Raw genomic sequence first — 18,962 nt, 5'->3', positions numbered from 1 at the left:
ACTTGATCAGTTACAAGAGTGTTTTTGTTGTGTGCAAAGGAAAAACTTATTATATATGTATTATATATTACATTTATAAAATGTATTATAAATGATTGTTCATTTCACATCTGCACGAAACAAACAGGAAATAAGAGAAGGACATGGGAAATGTTTCCAGCTCTTCTTCCTCTATCAGACATTCTCTCCATACCTGAGAGTGTCCAGTTTCCACTGTGGATCCTTCAGACCAGCTGCCAGCAGTTTCACTATTGAGTCTCCTGGATAATTGTAGCTGAGGTCCAGCTCTCTCAGGTGGGAGGGGTTGGAGCTCAGAGCTGAGGCCAGAGAAGTACAGCCTTCCTCTGTGATCAGACAGCCTGACAGACTGCAGACACACAAAACAAACATCAATCAATGAACACTTCAGTGAAGGTTGGTCTCGGGTTTCATTTTTTCCAGATAAAATGACCCTTATTCATTCCAACTGATTAAGCATTATAAAGCAACAACAGTTGTCTCAAGTTGTACAGCAGGAAACCCTACAATATCACAGAACATATATGAACAATCACACTCATCCTATTGAGCAGTACTTGGCTACAGCTGGAAGGAGGAACTCATTTTTCCCAGGAAAAGACCTCCAGGGTTAGGGAGGGTTGACTTTTCCCTCACTTGCTTTATCATAAACCAATGTCTTCTGTCTAATCTTATAAGTAGAGAGAATGTCTATCTTTTCATTCAAAACTGTGAGCTGGTTCCACCAGGGAGGAGGTTGATAGCTGAAGGGAGCACCTCCCATTTTACTTTCAGAAACTCAAGGAACCAGAGGTCAACCAGCTGTCTGACAGTGAAGTGCCGCAATAGGGTAATGTAGGAGTATCAGATATGAAGACATATGGATATATGGAGACAAGCTAATATGGGAGAAATATGTTCTCTCCATTTAGCCCCTTTTAGTACTCTCATTGCAGCAATTTGGATCAGCTTAAAGCTTTTCATGGAACTTTTAGGACAACCTGCAAATAATGCAATATATCAGTCAGGGGTAGGGATAGCTCAGTAGGTAGAGTGGCGGCTCCATGATCGGAGGAATTTCCCCACGGGCATAAATAAAGTAATCATTATTATTATTAAAAATAGTAAGTGTGTGATTCAGGTTTTTCCAAGGCTATTATAGGCTAAGATGTTTTAAATTGTAATAAAACTAATCACAGGAAGTTAGTACTATATTAATCTTTAGTATGCTCATTAAAGGACATAATCTGGAAAAAAAAAACCCTCCAAGACTAATTTTTACAAAATTTTACAAAAATATTTATAAACAGCAATTCAGAGTCTAAAATTGTATAAGACTTAGCTTTTTAAGTAAGAATATGATACAAATTACAAATTATATGGAGTGAAAAGGACTAAACACTGACCTCAGAGTTTTCAGAGTACAATGCAGACTCTGCAGTTCTGCAGAAATATATTTGGCTCCTGAATCCTGAAGGTCATTGTCACTCAGGTCCAGCTCTCTTAGACAGGAGGACGGGCAGCTTAGAACTAAGGAAAGAGCTTCACAGCTTTTCCCTGAGAGGTTACAGCAATTCAGTCTGACAAAAAAAAACAAAAAAACACTGACTTTATAACAATTGATGATGCAATCAGCAGTTACTACTGGCAACATTTAATATTTCAGAAATGGTTGAAAATTTTGCCTTATTTTAAACAGAAATGTGGCAGGTTACTGTTACTAAGGAATATTAAAAATGCTAAGCTACAAAAAAAAAAAAGATCTTTACTTTTCAGCTAAAATAATTCAACATAAATAAATAAAATATTCACTAATCTGACCTCAGACTTTCTAGTGTACAATGTGGACTCTGCAGAGCAGCATTAAGAAGCTTCACTCCTGAATCCTGAAGATTGTTGTTACTCAGGTCTAACCCTGTCAGACTACAGGACTGGGAGCTCAGAATTGAGGACAAAGCTTCACAGCTTCTCTTAGAGAGGAAACAGCCACTCAGTCTAAAGAGAAAAGAAACAAAAATCAGTACAAGAGATGTCCTTGTTAACAAAAAACCTAAATGTCAGGAAAAAATTGCTCATTAAATCACCATTATACCTCTAAACGGAAAAGCAACTGAGCAACTAGTACAATTAATTAGTAAGTAGGGCTGGGCGATATGGCTTAAAATTCATGTCGCGATATAATTTGAAGCATCTGCGGTAACATATATATCGCGATATATTCTTTTCTTCTGTATAAATTATTTTCCACACTATAAGGCACACTTAAAATCCTTTAATTTTCTCAAAAATCGAGTGTGCCTTATGTATGAATTCTGGTTGTTCTTACTGACCTCGAACCGATTTTGGCGTGCAGAAATCTGTTAAAAATGTTTTAGTACAACGTTGGTAAGCCGCACTGCTTGATGGATTGTCAGAGCATTACGGCTGCCGTAGTGAGGAGCTTTGCGGAGCAATCTGGGTCCAAAACTCCGTCCGCTTCAGGTCCCAAAGTCAAACGAACACTAAGAGTTAAAAACGGTCTAAATTATTTCATCTTTAATAAAATCATCAGCGTTGCTGCTTTATCAGGTGTAACAATTAAGTTTAACATCCATGCATCCATGAAAACAAAATTTATTAAATTTAACGGAGTTAGACGTTAACAGGAAGTTAGCCCGCTAGTTTCCACCTAAACATGACATACCATGTTCTGACTGAGAGATTTTTGAAACTAATTAAAACGTACAGCTCTGCTACCACTTCCAACATAAATGAAGACAGAAAATTAAACAGCAGTGGCGTTTGTAGGGTTACTGAAGTTGGACTACCTGGTATATAATGTTGTGCTACGTGATTGCTAGCGACACAGCTGTGTTAGCATAACATTAGCACAGTGAAGCTGGAGGATGAACACCAACTTTTTTTCCAATCGATAAAAGTTAACGTGAGGGATTCTGGTGGTTAGGGACAAATGCAATCGTATAGTAGGATGCTATACACGGGGCAAACGTCAGGAGAACAACTGAGATTATTCATCCACAAAACGAGGTTAGTTATTAGTACACTGCAACAACATGGGAATAGTACAGCTGTGACAGAATTCAACATTAATGAATCAATTTTACGGAAGTGGAGGAAGCGCAGTTTTTGGCTTTCCCCATATTTCAAAAGTGTTTCATCTCTTTGCTATGAGTGTTACCCGGCATAATTTGCAGATGATAGTGGTTATAGCCTCTGCGATTCTTTCGACCAAAACAGGCGCAGCTTGATGACATCATCAACATGCGCTATCGCGATAGAGCGGTATAGTCAAAATCTCTATCATTGGCCAAATTTATATAGTTTCTATCGTATATCGTTTATATCGCCCACCCCTATTAGTAAGTAAGTAAAATTTATTTATATAGCACATTTCACAAATAAAAATCACAAGATGCTTCCACATCATCAGATAATTATACTGTAACTTTGATTACTATTTCTTCTTGGTGCCAAATTTCTGACTCTAGTTCAGTTTTAGAAACCTCATGTTAAACTGTGCAAGTATCAGTGCCTGAAAAACCCGATCCCCACGTGTTTTAAACCTAGTACGTGGGACCACCAAGTAACCTCTGACCTGACGACCTAAGTGCTCGGGATGAAGCATGAGGTTTCAACAGGTCAGAGATATACTGGGGAGCCTCGACTGAAATGAATGGTCTAAAAAACGGATATTTGTTTGGACCAAGAAACACAACGAATGGACATTAGACCAGTGGAAATCTGTGCTTTAGTCTGATGAGTCCACATTGGAGATCTTTGGTTCCACCCACCAATAATAAACATTTTAAAAGTAAAGGAATAAGTATATATTTGCTTACATGGCTTTGTTGGAGGCTTTGACCACTGGCAGCAGCCTCAGAAGAGCCTCCTCTGAAGCAGAGTATTTCTTCAGGTCAAACACATCTAGATCTTTTTCTGATGACAGTAAGATGAAGACCAGAGCTGACCACTGAGCAGGAGACAGTTTATCTGTGGAGAGACTTCCTGATCTCAGGGACTGTTGGATCTCCTCCACTAGAGAACGATCATTCAGTTCATTCAGACAGTGGAACAGATTGATGCTTTTCTCTGCAGACAGATTCTCACTGAGCTTATTCTTGATGTACTGAACTGTTTCCTGATTGGTCTGTGAGCTACTTCCTATCCGTGTCAGCAGACCTCGTAGGAGAGTCTGACTGGTCTGCAGTGAAAGACCCAGGAGGAAGCGGAGGAACAAGTCCAGGTGTCCATTTGGACTCTGTAAGGCCTTGTTCACAGCACTCTGGTAGAACTTCTCTGCAGATTCTCCTGTTTCAGACTTCTGGGAGGCTGTCTGTTGTTCTTCCAGGAGATTGAGTCCAGAGTTGATGAAGGTCAGATGGACATGAAGAGCAGCCAGAAACTCCTGAACACTCAGATGGATGAAGCAGAACACCTTGTCCTGGTATAGTCCTCTCTCCTCTTTAAAGATCTGTGTGAACACTCCTGAGTACACTGAGGCTGCTCTGATATCGATGCCACACTCTGTCAGGTCTGATTCATAGAAGATCAGGTTTCCTTTCTGCAGCTGATCAAAAGGCCAGTTTTCCCAGAGACTCAATCATCTTCCGGCTCTCTGGACTCCAGTGTGGATCTGTCTCAGCTCCTCCGTCATACTTGACCTTCTTCACTTTGGCCTGAACCACCAGGAAGTGGATGTACATCTCAGTCAGGGTCTTGGGCAGCTGTCCTCCCTCTCTGGTTTCCAGCACATCCTCCAGAACTGTAGCAGTGATCCAGCAGAAGACTGGGATGTGGCACATGATGTGGAGGCTTCGTGATGTCTTGATGTGGGAGATGATCCTGCTGGCCTGCTCCTCATCTCTGAATCTCTTCCTGAAGTACTCCTCCTTCTGTGGGTCAGTGAACCCTCTGACCTCTGTCACCATGTCAACACAGTCAGGAGGGATCTGATTGGCTGCTGCAGGTCGTGTGGTTATCCAGAGGCGAGCAGAGGGAAGCAGGTTCCCACTGACAAGGTTTATCAGCAGCACATCCACTGAGGTGGACTTTCTAGGGTCAGTTAGGATTGTAGTTTTGTGGAAGTCCAGAGGAAGTCGACACTCATCCAGACCATCAAAGATGAACACAACCTGGAAGTCTTCAAAGCTGCAGATTCCTGCTTCTTTGGTTTCAGTAAAGAAGTGATGAACAAGTCCCACCAAGCTGAACTTTTCCTCTTTCAGCACATTCAGCTCTCTGAAAGTGAATGGAAATATGAACTGGATGTGCTGGTTGGCTTTGTCTTCAGCCCAGTCCAGGGTGTATTTCTGTGTTAAGACTGTTTTCCCAATGCCAGCCACTCCCCTTGTCAGCACTGTTCTGATTGGTTCATCTCTTCCAGGTGAGGATTTAAAGATGTCTTCTTGTCTGATTCTTGTTTCTGATCTGTCGGTTTTCCTGGATGCTGTTTCAATCTGTCTGACCTCATGTTCATCATTGACCTCTGCAGTCCCTCCCTCTGTGATGTAGAGCTCTGTGTAGATCTGATTCAGAAGGGTTGGGTTTCCTGCTTTAGCGATCCCCTCAAACACACACTGGAACTTCTTCCTCAGTGCAGATTTAAGGTTACGATGACAAACTGCAGCTTGAAGCTCTGAATAACAATAGTAAAAAGACATTGTCAACAATCAGTTCATGTTTTACAAAATGTCCCCAATAACTGACTGAATACATGTTGGTCCATCTCTTAAAACATTACTAAATGTTTGATTCATCCAGCAGCTTAAATTTTAAAAAATCCTCTCACTGCTCTGCAGACATTCAGCTAGCTCCTCCTGCTTCATTCTTCTCAGAAAGTCCAGTGTTATCTTCACAAATGCTTCTCTGCTGCTCTGCTTCCGCTCATCCTCTCTCTGACTCTCTAAGCATTCTGGGTAATCTGGACTCAGAACCTTCTGGATCTTCTTCAGCTCGTCCTTCACAAAAGTGATGATGTTGTTCTCCAGCAGCTGGAACAGAATACTTTATGAATGAGCCAATCAGACTGAAATCATGGAGCCAAACATCAGATCTCTACAAAGAGCAGCGTGGAGATGATTGTGAACACAATAGATGTAAAAGTAGTTGTTGTACATGTACAGACCATAAATATGGAGACCAGCTGTGTTTGATGCTGCTCAGCAGACTGACCACTCGGAACGTCTGAGCTCTCCTGGTCTGCTCTGTGGAGGAATCACGAAGAATTAGTTCACAGGATAACGACCTAGCAGTACTTTTACCCAGTTTAACTGATACAGCTGTCTCAGGTCCTCTTGAGGGCTGTGCAGTTAACCTCTTGGTAGAGAAACCTAACAGAGGACTGTAAAAATGCTCTGCTTTTCTCCCCTCTGCTCTTTTTTCCCTTTTCTGGGATGCAGCAGCCAGGTAGAGCCTCCAATCTGATCCGGCGGGGAGGTGTGGGATGCCAGATCAGGCGCCACACCTCTGGCTCTCCATCTATCTATCTATCTATATATATATATATATATATATATATATATATATATAGGCGAGTGGCTCCAGCAGATCCCGGGAACAACATCGGAGATCTCTGTCCAGAAGAGCGCAGTCCTGGGAACAGCTAAGATACTGCGCAGGACCCTCAAGCTCCCAGGCCTCTGGTAGAGGACCCGAGCTTGAAGGATAAACCGCCCGCAGGGGCGTGCTGGGTGTTTTATATATATATATGAAATGTGTAGTTGTAGCAGTAACCAGTGTGTTAAGTGGATGCGTTGTACAGGGAGATGGCCACAGGCAGGAAACTCTAGATCTTGTTTTAACATATGGCATAGAAACTGAACATTTAACAGTGTTTCCTGAAAACCCTCTCCTGTCTGATCATTTCCTGATAACATTTACATTTACAATAATTGATTACGCAGCAGTGGAGAGTAGACTTTATCACAGTAGATGTCTGTCTGAAAGTGATGTAACTAAGTTTAAGAATATAATCCACCCACTGTTATCATCTTCAATGACCTGTACTAACATAGAGCAGAGCAGCTATCTGAACGCTACCCCAACAGAGGTCGATTATCTTGTTAAGAATTTCACCTCCTCATGTCACTGGATACTGTAGCTCCTGTGAAAATTAAGGTCTCTAATCAGAAGTACCTGACTCCGTGGTATAATTCTCAAACACGTACCCTAAAGCAGATGACTCGTAAGCTGGAGAGGAAATGGTGTGTCACAAATTTAGAAGATCATCATTTAGCCTGGAGAAATAGTTTGCTGCTTTATAAGAAAGCCCTCCGCAAAGCCAGAACATCTTACTATTCGTCACTGATTGAAGAAAATAAGAACAACCCCAGGTTTCTCTTCAGCACTGTAGCCAGGCTGACAAAATGTCAGAGCTCTATTGAGCCAACCATCCCTTTAACGTTAACTAGTAATAACTTCATGAACTTCTTCACAAATAAAATTTTAATCATTACAGAAAAAATTACCAATAATCATCCCACAGATGTAATATTATCTACAGCTACTTTTAGTACCATTGATGTTAAGTTAGACTCTTTTTCTCCAATCGATCTTTCGGAGTTAACTTCAATAATTACTTCCTCCAAACCAGCACAGAAACAGCTTTAGTGAAGGTTACAAATGATCTTCTTATGGCCTCTGACAGTGGACTCATCTCTGTGCTTGTCCTGCTAGACCTCAGTGCAGCGTTCGATACTGTCGACCATAATATCCTATTAGAGTGATTAGAACATGCTGTAGGTATTACAGGTACTGTGCTGCAGTGGTTTGTATCATATCTATCTAATAGACTCCAGTTTGTGCATGTAAATGGAGAGTCCTCTTCGCACACTGAGGTTAACCCTTTAAGACCTACCATAGAACCAAGTCCGCCAGAGCTTATATTATATTTTTACCTGGTGTGGAGCCATTTTTGGGAGCATTTCAAGTTGCTATACATCAATACAACCATTATAGCCCAAATTTTAATAATATGTATTCATTAAGTGCATAGTAATTACATAAATTGCAAAAAAGTGCAATAAACTACAAAAAAATTGAAAATCGTTTTTGCTTTTTTAACATATATTTGTAGTTGGAGAAATTTAAGAGGCTTATCCCTCAAAACTGTAAATACAAAAAAGTTGCACAAAATAGTTTCCCACCACAGGAAATTTATTTTGAGTGTCTTCATAGTTTTATTTTTGAAATACACCAATTTTTATACACTGCAGGAAAAACGAAAATAAATATTATACTGCAAATTTGCAAAAAAGCAGCATATGCATCAAAATAAACTATTTCCAGCAGTGCGATATGAGTCCTAAGCATCCCAGAAACGACACAGAAAGTCATAAAGTCAAAGATAACTTTTAAAAAGAGCAGTATAGGCCCTGAGGCCCTGATATTAAAAAAGACTACATTTCCCGCGAAAATGACGTCACTTCCGGTTTCGGGCAGGTAATGGCAGAAAATGCAAAAGTTCGCGCTGACGTCTATTCCAACGTAGGAAGTGTTATGAACAGCTGATCGGATCGGTAAAGCATGTTTCTGGAATATTATGTTTTTGTTCCTGCAAGCGCTTTTTATGCAATTTTTGCAAAGCTTTATTTGGAAGGAAACCGTGACCTAGGACAAGCTGATGGCATAAGATGTAAGTACAACTCCTCCGGTTTCATATGCAAAAAAATTTTTTGCGCTAGCTTACGTGGTTGCAGTGCTACTGGGATTTAAAAATAGTTACGCAAAACAGAGCGTGCTGCTCCGATCGGCTGTAAAGGGTTAATTATGGAGTTCCACAAGGTTCAGTGCTAGGACCAATTCTGTTTACATTATACATGCTTCCCTTAGGCAGCATCATTAGAAGACATAGCATACATTTTCACTGCTATGCTGATGACACCCAGCTCTATCTGTCCATGAAGCCAGATAACACACACTAATTAGTTAAATTGCAGGAATGTCTTAAAGACATAAAGACCTGGATGGCCTCTAACTTTCTGCTTCTTAATTCAAATCAAACTGAGGTTATTGTACTCGGCCCTGAAAATCTTAGAAATATGGTATCTAACCAGATTCTTACCCTGGATGGCATTACCTTGGCCTCCAGTAACGCTGTGAGGAACCTTGGAGTCATTTTTGACCAGGACATGTCCTTCAACGCACATATTAAACAAATATGTAAGACTGCTTTCTTCCATTTGCGCAACATCTCTAAAATTAGAAATATCCTGTCTCAGAGTGACGCTGAAAAACTAGTTCATGCATTTATTACTTCCAGGCTGGACGACTGTAATTCATTATTATCAGGATGTCCAAAAAACTCACTGAAAAGCCTTCAGCTAATCCAAAATGCTGCAGCAAGAGTCCTGACAGGGACTAGAAAGAGAGAGCATATTTCTCCTGTTTTGGCTTCCCTTCATTGGCTTCCTGTTAAGTCCAGAATTGAATTCAAAATCCTGCTCCTCACATACAAGGTCTTAAATAATCAGGCCCCATCTTATCTTAATAACCTTGTAGTACCATATCACCCTATTAGCGCACTTCGCTCTCGCTCTGCAGGCCTACTTGTTGTTCCTAGAGTATTTAAAAGTAGAATGGGAGGCAGAGCCTTCAGTTTTCAGGCCCCTCTTCTGTGGAACCAGCTTCCAGTTTGGATTCGGGAGACAGACACTATCTCTACTTTTAAGACTAGGCTTAAAACTTTCCTTTTTGCTAAAGCATATAGTTAGGGCTGGACCAGGTGACCCTGAACCCTCCCTTAGTTATGCTGCAATAGATGTAGGCTGCCGGGGGATTCCCATGATGCATTGAGTTTTTCCTTTCCAGTCACCTTTCTCACTCACTATGTATTAATAGACCTCTCTGCATTGAATCATATCTGTTATTAACCTCTGTCTCTCTTCCACAGCATGTCTTTATCCTGTCTTCCTTCTCTCACCCCAACCGGTCGCAGCAGATGGCCCGCCCCTCCCTGAGCCTGGTTCTGCCGGAGGTTTCTTCCTGTTAAAAGGGAGTTTTTCCTTCCCACTGTCGCCAAAGTGCTTGCTCATAGGGGGTCATATGATTGTTGGGTTTTTCTCTGTATCTATGAAGCGCCTTGAGGCGACTTTTGTTGTGATTTGGCGCTATATAAATAAAATTGAATTGAATTGACTTAGGCCAGACTTGTATACCCAGCACTTCCAGTATATATATTCTACATTACTCTTCTTATATTTATTGTTTGTTTACTTGCACTGCTGTAACAGGAGCCTCGTCGTCTCGTCTCTCTATATGCTGGACTGTAAGTAGCGGAGATGACAACAAAGTTTACTTTGACTTCAGCAGTGAGCAGGCGCACCGAGGGCTCTCGCGCTCACTTTTAGCGTACAGAATTTCCAAAAAACATCAGTGCAAATTATAAGTCTGTATTATAATGTCTTGTGTTTTCATGTTTGTTGGTTTGTTTTATTTTGTTTTATCTTGCAAGTTGGTTATTAGACGCTGCTCCAGCCAGCCAGAGAATCCCCCGCCGCCCCACCCTCTCCTCCCTGTGCCGCAAGCAGCAGACGCACCTCGCAAATGCAGGGCGCTCTTACTCCCAGCAAATGGGCGATAGAAAACCGATCGGTGCCTATGCCATTCCCAATATGGCTGGCTGATGTCGGGGCAGCATGAGTACGAGCAATTTTTTTATTTTTTTGCCGATGCCCGTGATGCCGCCCCCCACCACGATGCCGCCCCGGGCAACCGCCCGTGTCGCCCGTATCAAAAAACGCTACTGACAGAGCTTTACAAACTACAAACACTTTACATTACAATTGTGATACACAATGTAACTGTAATGTAATTTACAATGTAATTGTAAATTACAAATTACAATTTATAATAAATAAAATTGAATTGAATTGAATTCCACAGCATGTCTTTATCCTGTCTTCTAGGGCTGGGCGATATGACCCAAAATTCATATCTCGATATTTTTTAGCTGGATGGCGATATAAGAGATATATATATATATATATATATATATATATATATATATATATATATATATATATATATATATATATATATATATATATCTCGATATATTTTTAAAGTCATAAAGTAAGAACAAAAAGAGAGTTCTTAGTCCAAAGCTGTGTCCCAGATGTCACACAGGCACTTTATTAACATAGAGCAGATGTACATAAAATTTACTCAAAAATAAATTATGAGCATTTATTAAATAATAATGCTCCATAAATAAAAGAAAACAATGTTGTTTTTGTGCATAACAAAAAGCTCACAATTGTGCAGTCAAAATGTAAAGTAAAAGACGCTGAGCACAATAACAAAGACAGATTTCACAGCTGCTCTGTTCCCAACTTGTACTGCGTGACTGACAGCCTGGAGTTTGAAATCCGCTTCGCAACCACGTCTCTTAACAGGTGCCATTTATGGTCCTTATACACAGTAGGGTAATATTACGTTGAAGCACAGTACGTATCACTCCGCGAGGCTCAGCCATAATCCTCCGACAATCCATCAAGCGGTGCAGCTCCGTAGCTTATCAAAGTCGTACTAAAACATTTTTGACAGATTGCTGAGCGCCGTGTTCCACATAAAATCGGTTCGCGGCCATTTAGTCCGTGCAGCCCCTCTGGGCTGCATGGCGTTAGCGTGGTTAGCTCGTTAGCGTGGTTAGCTAGCTAACACGTTGACGTCGTCCAGCCCCACGCACGGGGTGATGCGCAGTAACTCGTTAACGGAGATTTGCCGTGTCCATCTTGTCGCTTCCTGCAGGTGAAGCGATGGGGGAGGAGGGGGAGTTGTGTTCAGTGAAGGAGAGGCGAGGCCGAGTAACGTTGCGTAAAGACGAAAGTGGACGAAAGAGAGGCAAACTTGCGGCTCCACAAGTATAATTATAACGTAACATAGACTATATCGATATAAAAGATATTGTCACATCTTATATCTCGTATAAAAATATATCGATATTTTTTAAAAACTCGATATATCGCCCAGCTGTACTGTCTTCCTTCTCTCACCCCAAATGGTCGCAGCAGATGGCCCCGCCCCTCCCTGAGCCTGGTTCTGGAGGTTTCTTCCTGTTACAAGGGAGTTTTTCCTTCCCACTGTCACCAAAGTGCTTGCTCATAGGGGGTCATATGATTGTTGGGCTTTTTTCTGTATCTACTGTACAATATAAAGCGCCTTGAGGCGACTGTTGTTGTGATTTGGCGCTATATAAATAAAATTGAATTGAATTGAATTAAATTAAATTAAAACAGCTCATAACGGTTCTCTTACCTCACTGGTTCATTACTGAAGTTTGGATTGCTATCTTTGGACCAGTCACTCCTCACAGATGGAAATCTTGACCTGACTTCCTCTTCCTCGATCATCATCTTGTTGTGGACTTCAGTCATTCTGAGAGGTAAACCACACAAACACTCAGTGAGCGATCCACATCAGGGATTCAAGGAAAACGTGATCTTAGTTGCTGACTCTGAAATTTAAGACCTTACAATAATAAAAACAAAAAAAAGCAAGAAATACTCTCATGTTTGAAACAGGATATAATAATAGGAACAGCTGTGAGTATGATCATGTCATATCATGTCAGCTCATTGCAAAGTCCAACTTCAGTATGAAACTATATTACAGTAGGATGCAAAAGTCTGGGCAACCTTGTTAATAGTCATTATTTTCCTGTAAAAATCGTTGGTTGTTACAATAAAAAATGTCAGTTAAATATATCATATGGGAGACACACACAGTGATATCTGCGAAGTGAAATGAAGTTTATGGATTTACAGAAAGTGTGCAATAATTGTTTAAACAAAATCAGGCAGGTGCATAAATTTGGGCACTGTTGTCATTTTATTGATTCCAAAACCTTTAGAACTGATTATTGGAACGGAAATTGGCTTGGTTCAAGTTAAGGCTCGAAGTGGCAGACCAAGAAAAATCTCGGATAGACAGACGAATAGTGAGAACAGTCAGAGTCGACCCACAGACCAGCACCAAAGACCTACAACATCATCTTCCAGCAAATGGAGTCACTGTGCATCGTTCAACCATTCGGCACACTTTACACAAGGAGATGCTGTATGCGAGAGTGATGCAGAGGAAGCCTTTGCTCCGCCCACAGCACAAACAGAGACACTTGAGGTTTGCTAAAGCACATTTGGACAAGCCAGCTTCATTCTGGAATAAGGTGCTGTGGACTGATGAAACTACAATTGAGTTATTTGGGCATAACAAGGAGCGCTATGTCATGGAGGAAAAAGAACACAGCAGTCCAAGAAAAACACCTGCTACCTACAGTATAATGTGGTGGTGGTTCCATCATGCTGTGGGGCTGTGTGAATGCCTTAACAAGTACAACGTTCTGGAATGGCCATCTCAGTCCCCAGACCTGAATATTATTGAAAATCTGTGGTGTGAGTTAAAGAGAGCTGTCTATGCTCAGAAGCCATCAAACCTGAATGAACTAAAGATGTTGGTTTTTTTTAAAAGAGGAATGATCCAAAATACCTTCAACCACAATGCAGACTCTCATTGGAACCTACAGGAAGCGTTTAGAGGCTGTAATTTCTGCAAAAGACGGATCTACTAAATATTGATTTCATTTCTTTTTTTTGTGGTGCCCAAATTTATGCACCTGCCTGATTTTGTTTAAACAATTATTGCACACTTTCTGTAAATCCAATAAACTTCATTTCACTTCTCAGATATCACTGTGTGTGTCTCCCATATGATATATTTAACTGACATTTTTTATTGTAACAACCAACGATTTATACAGGAAAATAATGACTATTAACAAGGTTGCCCAAACTTTTGCATCCCACTGTAATTAGAGATGTATAGATCCGATCACGTGATCGGAAATCGGGCCTGATCACGTGGTTTCAGACTCGATCGGAATCTGACGTTACCTTCCGATCAGGACTCAGCTATATGTATCTATGTATGTATGTAACACAACAAACCTGATACGGCACATCAAAACAAACACCCGACACAATACAGCCAATTACCCAGGCAACCCAGCTGAAGACGAGTCCGCTCAAACTGCAGGAGAGGTTGAAGAGGAGAAAAAAAAAATGCCCGGTGACAGCGTGAAGGCACAGGACATCACAGCCAAGATAGCACAAATGACCGCAATGAGTAACCTGCCATCTGCCTTTGTAGAAAACCCTGGAATTCTTATGGTTATGGAGTATGTAGAACCTCTATTTGAAATGCCGTCTCACCATTACTTCACAGAGAAAGCTCTGCCAGCCCTTTATAAGAAGATTTCTGACAAACTACTTGTCCTGTTATCAGATGTGCCCCGTGTTTCGTTCACCATAGACATCTCACATGTCTCTACTAAGCCTTACCGCGCAATGGATTGACTCAAGTTTTTTTTTCGCCGTGCGACCCTACATGTCCAGGAATTTCGCAGATCGCACACCGCAGAGCGCATCCAGCAATCGATTGAAAAGATGAACAACTGGGGAATTGACAAGCAACGGGTCCATGTAATTTTGCGTGACAATGCGGAAAATATGAAGAAAGCTATGAGGGATTCCGAGTGTGGGCTGTGTCGCCCATTCCTGTCAACTCTGTGTGCATGAGGGCCTGTTGTCTTAGCGCAGCGTGACAGAGACCCCTGGCCAATGCAAGGAAGATTGTAGGCCTACTCTCGACTACAAGACATACAGATGGACCTAAATATGGATATCAAGTGCCTACAGCAAGATGTACAGGTGACAGTCCTCTCGAAACATTCTTTAATGCATTTCTATTTTATTTATATTTATAGGCACTAATACATTACCTGCTTTGCACAAAAATAAAGCGAATCATGTTCTCTTATGTGCAGACACGATGGAACAGCAGCCTCTACATGCTGCGGAGCGTACTGCAACAAAAACGTGCTCTTAATGTCTTTGCAGCTGAGCACACTCTACCAGCAACAGTGACAGCTCACCAGTGGGAGCTGATGGATAAGACTGCTGATGTGCTCTCCCCCTTTGAAGAACTGACCAGGGACGTGAGCAGGGAGACTGTAACTGCAGCTGATGTGATCCCCGCCATAACAGGTAATTGGTATTTTTATTTCTTACTTATATTGTTTGAAACAAACCATAATACCTCATTAAGTGCATTCATTAAGTCATCCATTCACTCATGAGTCCTCAGATGTGTTCTGTCTCGGGAGGATGGTGATGACCAGGGAATAAAAACAATTAAGAGGACTCTGCTGGAGGCTGTGGAGAAGCCCTATGCTGATGTTGAACTGAGCTACTTTTCTAGATACCAGATACAACGATGGGCAAGTATAGTGAAATTAAAATGTACCTTTTGTACAGCATGTTTATATCAAGTAAAGTCATCAACAGACACCAGTATTAAGCCAATTTATTTTTTACTTCCTTTTTAATTTAGTTTTGGGTAATTTAGTTCTAAAGTTGGATTTTTTTTTTAATTGTTTATTAAAAGTATGTGCGTAGGCAGTTGCCTAACTGAAGAGCTGCACTATGTGGCGCCTCTTGTCTTATAGTTTTGAATTGTGTGTTACTTTTATCTGTTTTCTAGCTTTTTCACAAAGTCAGCCAACCTGTTGCTTGCAAAGAAACAACTTATCCAGGAGGTGGCAAAGACAGAGGGGAAGAGGGCTGTCAGTGCAGTGCCAGAGGAAAATGAGCCAGTGAGCAAGGCACCACATCGTGAAGCACGTAGCAGCCTGGACGTTGCCTTTGAGGAAATCTTGCAAGAGAGGCAGTCACAGAGATGGTCCATGAGTACCACATCAGCAGAACCTCAAGTGCAGACCTACCTCTCAGAAAAAAACACCTCTAAGAAAAGCGACCCACTTCAGTACTGGAAAGAACATTTTAATCAGTTTCCCTCTATGGCTGATGCTGAAACCCAGTATCTCAGTGCCCCCTGTAGCTCTGTGGACAGTGAGAGATATTTTAGTGTCGTTGCAAGCGTCCTTGAGGAGAACAGAAACAGGCTCAAACCTGACAAGGTAGAGATGTTAGTTTTCATTAAGAAAAACATAAATTTCCTTCTGTGAAACTTACTACTTACTACAAACTTACTACTGTGATGATAGTAAAGATATTAGTAAGTACTACTCCTTACTACTGATAGTAGTAAGGAGTGCAGTTCCTAAAAGCACATTACTGGCTTTGCAAACACTGTGGCACTTTTTTTTTTTTTGTTTTTTGTTTACATGCTTGCCAGATATTTTAAGTTGAGGTGCAATTTGTTTTTATATTAGACTTTTTTTTTTTATATTTACTGTTGCACTAAAGAATTTATGTTATTTATTACTTGATTGTTCAAGCTACCTCACAAAGGTTTATTGTTTGTTAACAGAGTTGTTGAACTTTAAAATAAGGTGAATTAAATTTAAAAAAATTTGGAACATTCAGGATCTGTATCTTCACTATTCTTTTTTTATGTATTATAAAAGTATCGGATTGGGACTCAGTATCGGTAGACACTCAAAATCAAATGACTCGGACTCAAGGGCAAAAAAAAACCATGATCAGGACATCCCCATTTACCAGGGCACTGCCCTGGAACCAGGCCTAGGGAGGGTGCCCGAGGACGAGCATCTCCTGACCAGGCCTTAGTCCATGGGGCTGGGCCGCGCACAGCCCGAAAAAGGGACATGGGCCCATCCTTCTGTAGGCCCACCACCCACAGGAGGTACTGGGTACATAACAGAGGCCCTGTGGGACCGATCCCCAGCTACCAAGGCTAGTAATTGGGACATGGAATGTCACCTCTCTGGTGAAGAAGGAGCCTAAGTTTGTGCATGAGGATTAGAGGTACCGGCTAGATATAGTCGGTGCTCACGTCAAGGCACAGCTCGGGCTCTCTCTGGGGCGAGGTCACTTAGGCAGTTAAACAACTTGGTGGCAGAGCCCCTGGGGTAGTGAGGCCTACCCCGAGTTCCTTAAGGCTCTGAATTTTGCAGAGCTGTCTTGGTTGCCTGATCTCCCACACAATGTTGCATGGTTCTGTTGGGTTCATCAGCTGATGGTTTCCAGCTCGCACTGGAATGGTTCGCAGCCGAGTGTGGAGGGGTGGGAATGAGAATCAGCACCTCCAAATCTGAGGGCATAGTCCTCAGCTGGAAATGGGTGCCCAGTCCATGCCAGGAACCAGTTCCTGCCCAAAGTGGGGGAGTTCAAGTATCTTGAGGTCTTATTCCCGAGTGACAGGAGCGGGAGATCGACAGACAGATTGGTGCTGCAGCTGCAGTGATGTGGACGCTGTGTGATCTGTACAGAGACAGAGAGCTGAGTGTCAAAGTGAAGCTCTCAATTTACCAGTTGATCTACGTCCCTATCCTCACCTATGGTCGCAAGCTGTGGGTAGTGACTGAAACAAAGAGATCACAGATACAAGCGGCGAGAATGGGCTTCCTCCAAAGGGTGGCTAGCCTCTTCCTTAGAGATAGGGTGACGAGTTCAGCCATCCAGGAGGGGCTCAGAGTAGAGTCGCTATGCCTCCACATCGAAAGGAGCCAGCTGAGATGGTTTGGGAATCTGATAAGGATGCCTCCTGGGTGTGGTGTTCCGGGCATGTCCCACTGGGAGAAAACCCCAGTCTTGGTATTCCCCCGGACAAGCTGGAGGAGGTGGCTGGGGAGAGGGAGGTCTGGGCTTCTCTGCATAGGCTGCTGCCCCCGAGACCCAGCCCCAGATAAGCGGAAGAAGATGGATAGATGGATGGATGGATGGATGAGTTTTATGAGTGAAAGTAAAATCTGTGCAGCAAACTTAGTGTTACCTCCTCTACCTTGTGTGTTCATGTGTGTGTCAATGGGTGGATGACTGGATATGTAAAGCGCTTTGGGGTCCTTAGGGACTAGTAAAGCGCTATATAAATACAGGCCATTTACCATTTATTTACCTTCCTACAACATACAGCACAACATAACTGATGGAAGAAAACATGAGCACAAGCATCACTTCCTGTTTGCTGAAGTGGATTTTCAGTTGTTTAGAAACCAAAAGATTGTTTTTAAGAGAGTTTAAATGGGATTGAGGGAATGACATATTTGCACTGCAAATTGTATCCAAAAACATCAAGCAGTTAAATCAAAGAGTTCATGTTACTAACAGCTCACCTCTCTGCAGCAGACACAGGCTGGACTTTAAAATTAATGGGACGATCTGCAGACAAATCACTCTTCAAGGACACACAGCTGGATTTAGGTTCATATTTACGTTTTGTTCCTCGTTTATTCCTGTGAATAATGATGGAGCAGTGATGTGAGTGCTGAGCTGTGACATGGAGAAGAGTCATGGACAGTTAGAGATGGTCATCTCACCTCTGAGCTTTGGTCTGGCTCTCATGTTCCCCACACAGAGTGCTTTTAGAGGGAGGGACTCCCTCCTCTCTGTCCTCACACTGATCCATGCTGCTCAATTCACATCAGCTCAATAACACTTTCTACCTTCACCTGCAGAGGTAACACAAATCATTCATGTGCACATCAACTGTGTGCTGTCCAAATATCAGCTGCTTCTTTCCTGCTTCTTTCCTGCTTCATCTCAGTGTCAGCTGAGAGAATGACAAACCCACTATGTGTCAACATTTGATGGATGATGACACAGAAATGTGAAATGATATTGACCTAAATCTGTCCTGATGATAACGAGAAGCTTTGATGAGTTGTGACTGTCTGAAGTGTCACTAGGATGATGAAACACTGGGACTCAGCCCAGCCCTGAAATCTTTGCTATTTTCACTTGATAACAGCAGCTGTTTAAAGTTACTGAGTGTATTTGACAGTAAAGTGAATGTGAACGTGAGACACTGTGTGCTCACAGCTAAAGGCTGCAGTCAGCTGTGTTAGTGTCTTTCACACAATGATCCTTTAATAAACACTCGCACTGTCTATGTTGATGAAGCAGTCATGGGTGAGGTTTTCTGCTGACATGTTGACACTGTGACTTCAGCTTTTACACTGTTCCTGTTTCATATTACACTTCCTCCTC

The 18,962-nt window shown here is 41.9% G+C and overlaps 1 protein-coding gene and 1 long non-coding RNA gene across 2 annotated transcripts in view; both read right to left on the bottom strand.

Moving 5' to 3' along the window:
- LOC120742802 (protein NLRC3-like) overlaps nt 1–18,340 on the bottom strand; it is a 28,224-nt gene extending 9,884 nt beyond the window's left edge. The window contains 9 exon segments of the mRNA XM_040046242.1: nt 1,404–1,577; nt 1,819–1,992; nt 3,837–4,573; nt 4,575–5,632; nt 5,786–5,987; nt 6,122–6,200; nt 12,253–12,372; nt 18,089–18,208; nt 18,293–18,340. Of these exon segments, the coding sequence (XP_039902176.1) occupies nt 1,404–1,577; nt 1,819–1,992; nt 3,837–4,573; nt 4,575–5,632; nt 5,786–5,987; nt 6,122–6,200; nt 12,253–12,371 (2,543 nt within the window). The 5' untranslated portion in view covers nt 12,372; nt 18,089–18,208; nt 18,293–18,340.
- LOC120742809 lies at nt 15,391–17,429 on the bottom strand. Its single transcript, XR_005697966.1, has 2 exons — nt 17,312–17,429; nt 15,391–17,237 (listed from the first exon to the last, which is right to left on the bottom strand). It is a non-coding gene; the product is annotated as an uncharacterized LOC120742809 (long non-coding RNA).
- Nucleotides 18,341–18,962: the final 622 nt, after the last annotated feature.

The sequence above is a fragment of the Simochromis diagramma genome, unplaced genomic scaffold (genome assembly GCF_900408965.1).
Source record: "Simochromis diagramma unplaced genomic scaffold, fSimDia1.1 OVJJ01000742.1, whole genome shotgun sequence".
Lineage (NCBI taxonomy): Eukaryota > Metazoa > Chordata > Actinopteri > Cichliformes > Cichlidae > Simochromis > Simochromis diagramma.
Note: the sequence above shows the minus strand (reverse complement) of the source record. Positions and strands in the feature narration are given on the sequence as shown.